Source organism: Balaenoptera acutorostrata, chromosome 16, assembly GCF_949987535.1.
Source record: "Balaenoptera acutorostrata chromosome 16, mBalAcu1.1, whole genome shotgun sequence".
Classification (NCBI taxonomy): Eukaryota; Metazoa; Chordata; class Mammalia; order Artiodactyla; family Balaenopteridae; genus Balaenoptera; species Balaenoptera acutorostrata.
Window position 1 is genome coordinate 73,412,068 of NC_080079.1, and position 14,438 is coordinate 73,426,505.

Genomic DNA, 14,438 nt, shown 5'->3' on the forward strand with positions numbered 1-14,438 from the left:
ACACATCTATACACTTAAAAAATAACTAAAATGGTAAATTTTATGTTCTTTACCCTATTTGGTGAGTTTAATATTTTTTCATGTGCATTTATTCATGAGACTGCAGACCTTTTAGCAACATCATTCAGGAGTGCTTTGTTGCAGAAGCAAATGGCATTCCTGTTTGCCATATAATTTAGTTTCACTAAGATGGATTTTTTTTGACATTTCAATAGGAAGAATAGTTCATACCAATCTAAATCTGAAAAGTACCACAGAGATCGTGGTGTCTAGTACTTTTGTTTTATAGTTGACGCACAGTCCTGGAAGTTGGTTGTACTTAGTTGATTTTATTAACTACAAATCATTTTTTAAAATATATTCATTAAAATAATTTTCCATGTTTTGAATTGGCTCATGTGGATAAAACGATTCTACAACTAATGAATTCAGCCAGATACCTTTTTCCATTCACAAAGAAGTGATGTTTCACCAGTATGTTCTCCTGCAGTTAGCACCTTTGTTAAATAAAGTTCATTCAGAATCAGGAATAGTATTAAAAATACTGTCTTGCTTTTTCACTGCTTGTTTTCTTTTCTTTTTAAAAATTCTTTCTCCTCTTCCATTGCTGAACTTTGAAACTTGAAATTATTTCTTTTTAATTGTGCAGGGCCATTTCAACTCTGTGGTCCCTGCCCTAAGCTGAGCTCCATTTCTCCCCTTGCACATCAAACACTCCTTAAAGGACTCTGTTAAGCAAAGGTACATCTACTCTGGGATACTTTTCTTAAGCATTGTGGGATAGGTCCTGGATTTTAAGTCTTTCCGTGAATGGAATCAAATTCTTAGACATAATTTTTCCCCAGTGATCTCTGTAAGCAGAAAAGCACAGTATAACGGTATTCCCACTAGAATAGTTTAAACCAGCTTGCTTAGAGAGCTGAGGTGATAAGAATCCTTTTGATGTTGTTTTAAGTCGCAACTTTTTCCTGTTTCCTACTGTCTGTATTTATAATCATAGTGTATATGTTGTGTTTTAATTTTTACTTATTTCTTTATTGTATTTTGGTTTTTTTCCAAAATGGTCATTTTCCTATTTATTAAATGTCCCTATGAAACATAATTTAAAATTACTAAATAGTTTTTCAAAAATGGATCTGCCTTATTTAATTATGTTTTTGTGCCTGTTACCTTAGGCACAAGGGATAAGCAGTGAGCAAGGTAGTCATCATATTGCCCTCCTAGCAAGGGATAGAATGGATGGTAGATAAGGAATTCTACATTAATTTTTTAATACTTTTTAATATTTTATTTTATTTATTTCGGCCACACTGGGTCTTAGTTTCGGCATGCGGGCTCTTAGTTTCGACTTGTGGGATCTAGTTCCCTGAACCTGGGCCCCCTGCATTGGGAGCGCAGAGTCTTAACCACTGGACCATCAGGGAAGTCCTGGAGTTTTACATTATTTAAATGCAACTTTGACCTAAATGTCCATCGACAGATGAATGGGTAAAGAAGATGTGGCACATGTATACAATGGAATATTACTCGGCCATAAAAAGAAATGAAATTGAGTTATTTGTAGTAAGTCAGAAAAACAAATACCATATGCTAACGTATATATATGGAATCTAAAAAAAAAACTGGTACTGATGAACCTAGGGGCAGGGCAGGAGTAAAGATGTAGACATAGAGAATGGACTTGAGGACACGGGGAGAGGGAAGGGTAAGCTGGGACGAAGTGAGAGAGTGGCATGGACATATATACACTACCAAATGTAAAATAGATAGCTAGTGGGAAGCAGCTGCATAGCACAGGGAGATCAGCTCGGTGCTTTGTGACCACCTAGAGGTGTGGGATAGGGAGGGTGGGAGGGAGACGCAAGAGGGAGGGGATATGGGGATATATGTATGCATATGGCTGATTCACTTTGTTGTACAGCAGAAATTAACACAGTATTGTGAAGCAATTATACTCCAATAAAGATGTATTTAAAATAAATAAATAAATACAACTTTGATTAGTGCCACAAAGTAAAGGCACATGGTACTAGGAAAACATATAATGGCTTGACTTAGAATGGGGTGGTGTCAGACAGTTTCTTCAAAGGTGCTGTTTGATGGAACGTGAAAGGATTAGTAGTAATTAATCAGGTGAAAGAGGGAGGAGGGCATGGAGGGAAGGCTGAGGGCCAGCAAACAGAACCCCTTGAAATCAGAGAAGGCGCAGTGTGGGTGTGGAATGAAAAAGGGAGAGCACAGAGAGTCAAGGAGAGGAGACAGGTGTGTGCGTTGTATGCGCACTTAAGTTACCTGAGCACCCTGCCTCACCAGACATGCCGTTCCACTGTTTGACGGCAGGATTCTCCAGAGAAGCAGAACCAACAGGAGTCATGGGGGGTGGGGGAGGGAGTGGGGTAGGTAGGCAGTAGTTTACTTTGAGGAACTGGCTCACGTGATCTGGGGGCTAGCAGGTATGAAGTCTGTGGAGCAGGCCAGCGGGCTGGAATTTCTCGGAAGAGTTGGTGTTGCGTCTTGAGTCTGAAGTCTGCAGACTGGAGCCTCAGGCAGGGCGTCTCTGTGGCAGTTTTCCCAACCAGTTGCTTGGCTGGGACGCCTCATTCTTTGTTCTTAAGGCCTTCAGCGGATGGGATGAGTGTCCCCCCCCACCCCACCCCACCCCGTTATGGAGCGTCCTCTGCTTTGCTCAGAGTCTGTTGATTTAAGTGTTAATCACATCTAGAAAATACTTCCACAGCCACATTCAGACAGGTGTTTGACAGAACAGCTGGGCACCATGGCTAGCCAAATGGACCATCACACATAGTGTTACCGTGAGAGAGAATAGATGAGAGAGACGGGTTCAGTTTAAGTGATACCCTCACTTCTGACTGATGTCTTCTGCCTTGAACTGCACACTGGAATTTGCACCTTGTCTGTCAAATCAGCTTGAGATTATAGGTATATAGATATGGCCATCCTCCATCTATGGGTACACTGGCTTATACCCATTAATCTTGATAATTAATGTTCACTAGATGAAATCATCGAGCCTCACCATGAAGCCCCGGGAAAGCTTGTGTGCACCACCTTCAACTGATAGAATCTTAGTTTTTATGCTCTCTCCCCCCATCAATTACCACATGTATGACAAGAACCTTGATACTTGTATTTGATTCCAGCGTTTAAAACACTACTATTTTTGCTCAACATGGCCATGAATTGTAAGCCAACTGTACGAATTTGGGGGCAGGATTATGCCTAGAAATATTGAAGAAGTAGTGTTTTATATTAACTGTAGGAAAGTTCATATTATAGAGTACATACAAGCCTTGTACTGTTGTTAATTTAAAGGATATTTATATGGGTTTACATACCCATCTTTGAAATGTATAACTATGTGAGTTATAACTTGACCATAGCGTGAGTTGAGGCTGATGATGGTTGGTGGAGGGTGAAATTAAGCAGGTGTTTATAAACCATGTTAATGGTTTTGCTCTGTATTCTGAGAGCCATGGAAAGCTATTTAGGCTTTAAGTGGGGGAGTGATGTGGTCATAGTTATTAAAGAGGCAAACAGTCTGTGGTGTGAGAATGGGTAAGAAGAGGGGAAAAAATGGATGGAAGGAAGGGCAGGAGGCTCCTAGAATTGGCAAAACAAAGAGGACTAGGCTTGGAAGGAAGATTGTGAATGCGTCGTTGGACATGTTGATTTTGAGGTCCCTCTGATGGGCTTGTCAAATACGCATTTGGATACATGTGACTCGAAGCCAGAGATGTCAAGTTGAGGGATTGAAGCCAAGTATAGGTAAATTTGAGAGCCTAGGATTAATTGAGGCAGAGACTAAGAAGACATGGCCAGAGAGTTAGAAAAAAGAACTAGGAGATGATGCCATCGAAGGAACCAAAGGGAAACTTGTTTAAAGAAGGGAAAAAGTGGTCAAAATGCTGAACGCTGCTACGGTTAAGACTGAAAAAATGTCCATTAGACTCATTAACTATGATAACTTTAAGTGAAAGCTGTTTTGGTGTAGAGATGCGCTCAAGCTAGAAGGAGGTAGGCTGAGAAGTGTGAGATGAGCTTACTGAAATTTAACTGAAGGTGGGGAAGAGAGAGTTGGGGCAGGAGTTGTGAGGAAGGTAGGGCCAGTGGATGGAAGGGGTCTGAGAGTGTCGATGGTGATAGCATCCAGTGGAGGACATCAGGTGGAAAGCCTCGCACGTGGAAGGGAGAATCCACGTTAAGGTTCCTGCTGGGATTGCATCTTGATTCTGAGGCTAGGCTTGGTGGCTGGCCTCAGAAGACGGAGCGCCTCGCCCATGGTGATAGGGGTGAAGGAGATGCAGTACCATTATTTATTGTCCTAAGTCCCTGTTGTATTCATCAGTGTCCTGCCTGGTAATTTGAACAGGGAAAGTTTAATATAACGAATTAACTGTGTAGGGGACTGCCTTGTACGAGGAAACATGAACTCTGAAGAGTGCAGGAGTATCAGACAGAGGAGGCATCCCCCACCCCGGGGCAGAGGCAGAGCACCCAAGGGAGGAACACATCTCGAGGAGTCGCCCCTCCCTCCCCCCTGAAGTCGTGGGCCATTGGATGGCTGAGATGTCGTGCGGATGGCATCCCTGGGAGGCTGTCCGTGGGGAGGTGCCGGGCCGTGAGGCTCCTTGCCCAGGGAGGTGGTTCCCTGGGAGATGCTGTCTGGGTCACAGAGGGAACCTGCCCCCAGAGAGAGGCCTCGTGCTGCTGCCCACCTGGAGCTGCCGCTTCCGCACGCTTAGAAGGCTGCCGGAGACGGGCACACCGGAACCCGGAGAGAGCTTTCCCTGCTTTGCGGCCCTTCCAGGGCCCTCTACCAGCAAAGCTCAGTAACGTGCCAGCTGGCAGAAGAGAGCGTGTTAGGGTCCACCTCCATTATCTGCACTAATGGAGCTGAGGGACAGTAAGTCGGCGAGTGGCACTTCTATCGTTGATCTTTCAAGTGTTTTCAGTTTTTGCTGTTGTAGTGATTGTGACGATGAGTATCCTTGTCCATAAATCTTTCTGCATATCTTCGTCTTTAGCTCTCATTCGTAAGCGCCGATCACGTTAGAGCATATTTAGAGATGTGACGAGTGGTTCTTAAGTGTTGCTGTGTGCTTTTGTATGCCTGAAGTGCTTCTGGAAGGAAATGAGAAATGTAGATTGTCGTTAGGGAAGGGAACTGGGTTTTATGAACCTATTCATAAAACTAAAATTTTACAAAAATTTAATTGTAAACGTTAAGAGACGTTATCTGTTTTGTTAAACTCAACTTTATTGTTTCATTTCTCAGCATGTTATGGTTTATTAAACAAAGTGTCCTATCATCTCTTACTCTGTCAGCAGGAGACACCTATTTTCTAACCTTACTTTAGCATCATTTGCTGCTCAGAATGAGTCGGGATATTTTCATTTAGTTGTTTCCTATTATTGCTATAAAAACCAGGTCATGCATTTCCTTTTGTGTCTTTGACCCTAGTGTGGCATTTGTGACAGTACCACAGTGGTCAGCCTTCTCAACACTGTTGCTGCCAGGCCTGATTTTGAGTGTCAGCTGCTGGGAGGCTCTGTGAGTGCAGGACTCTGTCAGGAGAAGCGTTAGAGAGAGAACTTGAACTTGAATACCGATGACCCTACCAAGTTCTGAGTCTTCTTTCCGAATTTGTTCCCCTCTTCCTGTTTTCACAATAACGCCTTTAAAAAGAAGACTGAGTTTCTTAACCTGACAATAATGATAATCATTTTAAGAAATACTTTTTCCCTGTAAGTATCACCTTATAGATTAAGACATAATAAAGTAATGCTGAAAATTGTGACGATAGAATTTGGTTGTTTTAAAACACTTGAAAAAGTATTTATAGTACTATTTTCGACCTTTACCAAGATGTATTTTTAATTCAGTGAGGACTCTGTAGAATTTACATCTGGTACATCTGGTATTACTCATTAGCTTTTTTTTTTTTTTAAACGTAAACTACTGAAGCAGAAAGGATTGATTTTGAAGTATGAGGAAAGCAGTATTCTGAATTTTGACACTTTAGTCTGCATTATTTACTGTTTTTTTTACCTATTAAAATTTTAGGAAAGAGCCAAATGATCTTTAATTTTATGTCTCATTTGATTGAATCATTGTCTGTTTTGCTGCTGAAGAGATCAAAAGATAATCTGTATAGTTTCTGTTAAAAGCCTGTCAGAATTTTTGTAATAGTCCTTTCTTAAATTCTTTAAAAAATATTTCTCTGAAAATCTTTGCCATTTCTCTGTCGGAAAGAGTAGATTTTTAAGACAAATGGGCTCCTGAAGCACGAAGAAGAAATTGAACACCTTTGTACTTGAGCTGTCTCAAGTTCAGCCACAGGGATGTTTGCACGTTCAATGTTGTCCCCACCATCTATCCCCAGGCGGTCCCTCGTGTTCTAAGACCCAAATCTAGGTCTAATATTCATAGTAGGTACCCGTTAAGCTTCTGTTGAGCTAGGTGATGATTAGTTTGAAGTTCTTTATTATGACGTTCTTATTAATTCAGTGGTTGTTCCTTAGTAATTTTCTCGGTTGGTTTTTCAGGACTGCAGGAATATGTGGAGGCTGTCTCTTTTCAACACTTCATCAAAACACGATCACTTATCAGTATGGATGAAATTAATAAACAATTGATTTTTTCAACAGAAGACAATGGGAAGGAAAATAAGACTGTAAGAATTTAAAATCATATTTCACATTTATTACATAATTTACATAACAGTATAATGATTGTAGGCCACTTATTGGCTTATGATGCTAAGAATATTGAGATGGGAAGGTTCTTTCTAAAGTGTGATTTCATAGATTCCCAACTAGGGAAATGGTCCTTTTAAATATTTTAGTTAGTGGCTCAAACAACCGTGGGTGTGTTGGGGGGAGACATTACTCTTTACGTAAAGCATTATTGAGTAATTACATAAGTCCACTTTTGGTTTTACTGTGTATTTTACTATGTGCCCTTTATAAGCACTATCTCATTTAATCCTTTTTTTAACCTTACGCGGTAAGAATTATTACCCTCATTTTTCAAAAAAGGCCTTTAGGGAGCTTAAGTAACTTACCAAAACCTAGTCAACTAGTAAGCGTGACAGCTGACTCTGAAACCAGGTGTCTTGAATCCAGAGCCATGTGTGTCCTTGTCCACTCTGCCGGTGTTTGTCACCATGTGCCCCAGGGACCCCTGTGCCAGGCATCTACCTCAAAGGAGTGTTTTAAAGGATTTGATTTAAAGGTTTTAAATTCGGTAGTATGCAGCACATGCCACATAAGTGCTCAGTAGTTAGTTGTCATTATCAGTGTCAGTATCAAGTTGTTATTATATAATGAGAGATGTTAATTACTGAGTTCATAATGCTTTTATCTGAAATATTACATAGCTTCTCTAAATTAAGAAAAGAGAAACTTTGGTAGTTCAGCTTTTAAATAAATACCGTTTTTTCCCCCTGGGTTTTGAAATACAGTATTCAGGCCATGAAGTAAAATTCTGAATATTTGGTAACCTCCTGAGATATCAGTACACATAACGATACAATTAAACAGTCTTTTTCCTTTCTTTATTTTTCATCAGTTTTTCTTTTAATTATTTTTAAAAAATCACTCAAAGAGTTAGGATAGGTAGGCAGAAAGTGGAAGAAGCTATAAAATCATCTTTTCTTGAATGTTAATAAAACGTTAATTTTGAAAAGTGAGACTTAATTTGGCATGACAGATATAAATTACTTCAAGGAAACCATGTATTTTCTCAATTTTAAAAATCATGTGAAGTTTATTAAGGAGGAAATTCATCTTGAGAAGTAAAATTCCTTCATATTTTTTATTCATTTAGTAAAGATTGAATTACAGAAAGAAGTAAGGTAAGCCTGTTTGACCCTGCTTCTTAAATATATCAGGCAAATTACCATGCCTTCCTTTCAAAGTTCTCTCTAATTCAGAATGGAAATATAAAGGCAAAAAGGTAAAGAGAAACTGAGAGTTAAAACACTATTCTGAGGATTTAGGTAGTAAATTATTGTAAGATTAGGGTGTCATAATATTCATATACATACAGTTCTCAAAATGTTAAGACCACATTCATAAATAATTTTTCCTTTTAGTGCTAAAGATTCTTCTTGGTGCTGAAAATTCTGGGAATTCAGTAGGGGAAGGTATTTTGCTCTGACATTACTATTTAGAGTAGTGTCAAACCATTTAATTCTTTTTAACTTTTTATTATGAACAATTTCAAATACACAAAAACGTGGAGAGAATAGTAGCACATGGACATCCATATACCCACTACCTGGATTCAGTAATTAACATTTTGCCATATTTGCTTCATCTAAATGTTTTTTGCTAAACTACTTTAAGTTATGGATGTCACGATATTTTACCCCTAAATACTTCAGGTCCATCTTGAAAAACTGCTTTTTAAGTAATTTCCTTTTCCTAGTTTCTAATATGTATTATCGGTAAAGCAGAATTTATTTCCTTGACAATTAGTTGAAATTTGTTCGTTTTTTAACACACTTTTTTCTTCAAAATCAACTTCTTAGTTTATAATCAGGGAACTCCTTCTGTCTGATGAGAGAAACAAAGAATATTAATGTTTTCTTAAGCAAAAGTTACTTTTATAAATGACTTCTGAAAATGCCGGCTGCCTCCCCACCTCCTCTACCCTCACCACCCACAGTCTGTCCTTTCCAAAAAGATGCCAGTTCTGTTAACAGTTACTGGAAACAACACATAGCAGGTCAGGATAATTGGGAAGCTGACTTTGGATACTTACCCAGTTCTACCATTAACTAGTTATATTACCTACAGTGTTTCTTGGACCTCATTCTTATACTCTACATTGAGACGGTTGGAGCAGATGGTCTCTGAAGAGTCCAACAGTGTTAGGATTCATGTACTGGATACAAAGCAACCAGAGTCATCTTAATAAAACCTAAATTTGACTCTGTCATTTCCTTGCTTAATTCTCAACGACTCTGTTACCTATAGGTAAAGTTCTAATTTCTTAATGTGACTTTGTCCCCTCGCTCTATCTTTCTAGACTCATCCTGTACTACTTCTTACTTTAAATTTTACTCCAAAGAAATACCTCACTAGTTCCTCAGATATACAGCTCGATTCTCACCTGCACGCCTTTGCAGTTCCCTCTGCCTAAAATGTCCTCCAATATAATTGCACCCCACCTAGCTAAGTCTCATACAGACTTTTAATAACAATTTAGACATTGCCTCTTTTAGACAGAATGCAATAGAGAGAGAAATGGGTGTGGAGAGAGGAGACTGACATGGTGATGGTGATAGCAGCTAACATTTATTGAGTATTTACTTTGTGTTGGGCATTATGCCAAGAACTTGGTAAATGGTATCCTTAAAATAAACCTCTGAGGTAGGTACTGTTATCCCATTTTACAGATGAGGAAACTGAGGTTTAGAGAGATGAAATAACTTGCCCAAGGGCATACACCTTATGAAGCAAGGTCCTGGAAGAGGTGGGAGGAGATGGGTCAAGGTCATTTGGAAGAGTTAACCTCAAACAAGAGGAGGGACCACTCATCATCTGAGACTGGAGGATAGAAGGTAAAGATGGATGTGGACATAAATAAGCTTTTTTGTTTTTTTTTTAGGGATAAGGTAATTGAGAGAGCTTGTGCCAGGTGGTCTGGCAGATAACCAGGCCAGTGAAAGTAGGCAAGATTGTTTACTGAGAGTGAAGAGGTTTGGGATTGAGTAAGGGCTGAGGAGGAGAGTGGTGAAGGTTTGGAGTAGTGTTTGAAGAGACTGGAGACAACCATCTAAGAAATAAGCAGAAGGACTGGTGAGTAATTTGTAGTGGTACAAACGCTATACAGTTGTGAGTGTGACTATTTTTAAGCCCAGTGGTACTCAGCCACTTGAATAAAGCACTATCAAGAGCAGATTTTTAATACTGATTTAGGGTTGTGTTTTTGCTGGGCAGGTGCAGTAGAAAAATAGGAGCCTAAAGGAACTGAGGCGGGTGTAGCGAGAGAGTAATAAGTCCTGATGGTTAGTGCCGAGTGGGGATAGAAGAGAGGCCAGAAAGGGACTAAGTGATTGAGGAAAACATGACTGGATCCTAAACCTGGAGGGCTTTATGATTTGTCATTTAAATAAGTAAGTCGTTGTCATGCAGTAAAGTCAGTAGGCCTTGTTTAAGAATGTTTTGATTTTATCTCTTATGTCAAGTGAAGTTGGAAATGGTTGATTTTATAATGATACAATATTAGATGTCAAAATTATCTTGAAATCATAAGTTCAACTCCCTACTGAGGGCATGAATTCGTCTTGTAACGTCTCGAATGGTCATTTAACAAAACGGATCATTTTATTTAGAGAGGATTAGTATGATTGACCTGCTGTTGATTTTGTTCCTTATATGTGATACATGCATAGTCACTCTTTTTCACAGTGTAATTTCTTTGTGTGTGTGTGTTCTTTTGTTTGGTGTTTTTTTTTTTTTTTTTTTTTTTACCAGCCCTCTTCTGATGCACAGGATAAGCAATGCGGTACCTGGAGACTGAAAATCACGCCTGTTGATTACCTTCTGGGAGTGGCTGATTTAACTGGAGAGTTGATGCGAATGTGTATTAACAGTGTCGGGAATGGGGACATTGACACCCCCTTTGAAGTGAGCCAGTTTTTACGTCAGGTTTATGATGGGTTTTCATTCATTGGCAATACTGGACCTTATGAGGTTTCTAAGAAGCTGTATACCTTGAAACAAAGTCTGGCCAAAGTGGAGAATGCTTGTTATGCCTTGAAAGTCAGAGGTTCAGAAATTCCAAAACATATGCTGGCAGATGTCTTTTCAGTTAAAACAGAAATGATTGATCAAGAAGAGGGCATTTCTTAGAGTAACATTACTCAGTTTTCTTTCTCTTAAGAACTCCTAAGAGAGACCAATTTGTAAGACTGTTATTTAGTATATCATTTGACTTTATTGTGGCTTTAGAAATGGTTTTAGTTGTACTTGTTTTAAATTGTATACAGGCTGTACATAAAATTACCGAAACGAATCATTTCTTATATCTTACTCGTGAAAATTTGCATACAGATGTTTGCTTATATGCCTGTTTGACTTCTTGCTGGCTAAACCTCATCATTTATCTTTGTAAATGTGAACATGCTTCAGAGTGCACTTTCTGCCGTACCTGTTTTAATTTAGTGTGTGTGAATTTTGGAGTGGTAATATTTAGTGGAAGACATTTATAGTTTAAGTTGGTGATTTTTTAAAAATACATATTTAGACATCTGGACTTGAGCTTCCTGTTTAAATTTCTTGATAATATTGTGCCAAGCCTCCAAAATAGGCTTAATCCGTAGACCAAGAATTTAAAATCACATTACCAGTATACTTTATGAGGTATTATAATGAGAATTCATGTTATATTCTGGCTAATTTTAGGTCATTTTGAATCCATATGAAACAGCCTTCCAGAAAAATTGACAGGTACCCAGATGTTAGTTTCTACATTTAATTTTTGTCCTTTATCACAGAAAGTCTGATAGAGAATTGGCACTAACATTGTAATATTTTCACTGATGTTTGAGTTGAATTGTATACTTGCACATACAACTGAAAAAGTAGTGATTATTTAGCAGTTTTTGTTGTTGTTGTCATTATATTTCATTAGGCATGTTTGGAGGCTTTCCTGTTCTAACGTCTATCAGAAATTACATCTGAATAATTATAATGAAGTTTTGAAAATTCTGAAATATTAAGTTAATCCAAATCTTTATAGTTGTCCAGTTGTGTTAATGCATAGTATGAAAAGTTGCCAAAGAAGATTTATCACGTACAATTCAGCAATAAGGCAGTTGTCAACACAGTTGGGAATAGCAAGTAGTATAGCAAGTAGTAGAAGTAGTCTCACTAGTAATATTTAGAATTGGAATTTGCCTACTGAAATTAGTTATTTTAGGAATATTAGGAATTAGTTATATTAGGAATTTGCCTACTGAAGATAGTTGTACCATTCACTGTGGCGTGAAACTGACTTGAGCATGGCACTGTTGGCTGACAACTAGACATTTCCATTTGGTTTTGTGAGTTTTGAGAATCTAGATACTGGATTTTATTTTTGGAAAGATTAGCAGCTCTGTTTGCAAGGGCTTATTCTTGGAAAGGGTAATTTTCCAAAAATGATCACCTAAAGGAAAATAAAATATATACATGCCTAATAGATTAGGTTTGTTTGTTTGTTTTGGTGGCAGTAAGTTTTTTCGGTTTCCCTACTCAAAGATATACAGCTGAAATATAGTTTTATTACATATTTTTGTTTCCTCTGCCACTTGAAGTTAAATTTATAATGTTAAAAGTAAAGTAATAATGGATTGATGAATGTCTTACAGATGTTTAAAACTGAACTCTTTGAATAAAATATTAAAATATAAAAGTTAAGCTTATTTTTTGGTCAATTGAGAAATACTTAATCAAACTGTTACAGACTTTTTAGCCTAAACAGGAAACTTGATACAGACTCGCTTAATGTGTAGATTTATGATTTCTTAAAATGGGTCCAGAAGTAGGGAGAGTTTCAGGAAAGACATCTTTTCAGATCTCATTGACCTAGACTGGGTAACTTTCCAATCCCTCAAAACCAGCTAGTGGAAAGGAGGATGAGATCACCTCGATAGATCAAGGTGCCCTTTATCTGAGAGAAGAGTGAACACAAGAAACCGAATTAAGGTGTTGCCATCTTAGGGGAAGGGGAAATGGCCTTTAGGTCCACAGTCAGCAGTATCTGCTACAGGTGGATTGGTTCTGGGCCTATTGATACATTTCTACATTGCATGTTATACTAATACAGTGGGTGTTAGACCAGGATGGTAGAGGATCTCTTAAATATATCTTGAATGTCTCAGGTTTAAAATGGTTGCTCTGATATCATCACCTGTGGTGATGTTTTTCATCTTTATTAAAAAGAAACTGGTTCTAGGTAACATGGCAAGTTCCTGAGAAATTCTAAAATAAAATTGGGTTATTTCCTTCATAAGTAATTGCTGCATATATGAAATCAGTGTTTTTTCCACCATACACATTGCAGAGCCCTAGGGCTTTTTGAAGGTGCTCAAAGAAAGGTGTTATTTAAATGAGGGATTGGTGGAATGGATTTAAAAACTTAATCCAAACTCTTTGCTGTCTGCAAAAGACTCACTTTAGATTCAGAGACACAAATAGATTAAAAGAATGGGAAAAGACATTCCATGCAAACAGTGACCAAGAGAGCTAAACAAATAGACATCAAGACCTCTTTTTCTTTTGGCTGGAGACAAAGAACATGTAATGGTAAAAGGCTCAATCCATTGAGAAATGCATAGCAATTACAAATATATGTATATTGATATATAAAACAACAGAGCCCCAAAATACATGAAGCAAAATCTGAGATAACTGAAGGGAGAAATAGACAATTCAGTAGTAATAGTTGGATAATTTAATACCCGACATCCTATAATGGATGGAAGAACAAGACAGATCAGCAAGGAAATAGAGGACTTGAACAACACTATCAACCAATTAGACCTAGCACCCATGTACAGAAAACTCATCCCAACAAGAGAAGATATATTTTTCTCAAGTGTGTGTGGAACATTATCCACACGATGTCAGGCCACAGAACAAGTCTCAATGCAATTAAAAAGATTGAAGTTATACAAAGTATGTTCTCTGACCACAATGGAATGAAGCTAGAAATTAATACTAGAAGTAATTTGGGAAGATAAATGAAGCAACATACCCCTAAATAAACAGTGGGTCAAAGATGAAATCACAGGGAAATTAGAAAATATTTTGAGAAGAATGAAAAAGACACAGTATACAACTTATGGTGTTCAGCCAAAGCAGTGCTCAGAGGGAACTTTATAGCTTTAAATCCCTGCATTTAAAAAGAATGGTATCAAATCAATAACCTAAACTTCTGTCTTAAGAAGCTAGAAAAAGAATAGCAAACCAAACCACAAAGCAAGCAGAAGAAAGGAAATAAAGATTAGAGCAGACATAAATGAAACAGAGAATAGAAAAATAATAGAGACTATCAGACAGTGGAGAATATCAGTTGGTTCTTTGAAAAGGTGAACAAGATTAACAAAACCTTTGGCTAAACTGATCAAGGAAAAGATGACTCAAATTACTGAGATCCGGAGTTAAAGAGGATACATTACCACTAACCTTACAGAAACAAAGTTTATAAGGGAACACTATGAACAATTGTATTCTAAAATTACATAACCTAGGTAAATGGACAAATTCCTAGGAACTCACAAAACTGACTCAGGAAGACACTGAAAATCTAAATAGAACTATAGCAAAGAGAGAAAGTTACTAATAAAACTCCCAGTGAAGAAAAGCCCAGGACCAAATGGCTTCACTGTTAAATTCTACCAAACATAAATATTAACACCAGT

General features: G+C 37.9%; 1 protein-coding gene across 3 annotated transcripts in view; it reads left to right on the forward strand.

Annotated features, from left to right (window-relative positions):
* TSNAX (translin associated factor X) overlaps positions 1-13,027 on the forward strand; it is a 33,804-nt gene extending 20,777 nt beyond the window's left edge. For 2 of the 3 annotated variants that reach the window (XM_007173770.2, XM_007173771.3), the window contains exons 5-6: positions 6,568-6,695; positions 10,507-13,027. In XM_007173770.2, coding sequence (XP_007173832.1) covers positions 6,568-6,695; positions 10,507-10,884 — 506 coding nt within the window. In that variant the 3' untranslated portion in view covers positions 10,885-13,027. Of the gene's footprint in view, positions 1-6,567; positions 6,696-9,425; positions 9,591-10,506 lie in introns of all 3 variants that reach the window. The other variant, XR_009005611.1, reaches the window with a different exon arrangement.
* Positions 13,028-14,438: the final 1,411 nt, after the last annotated feature.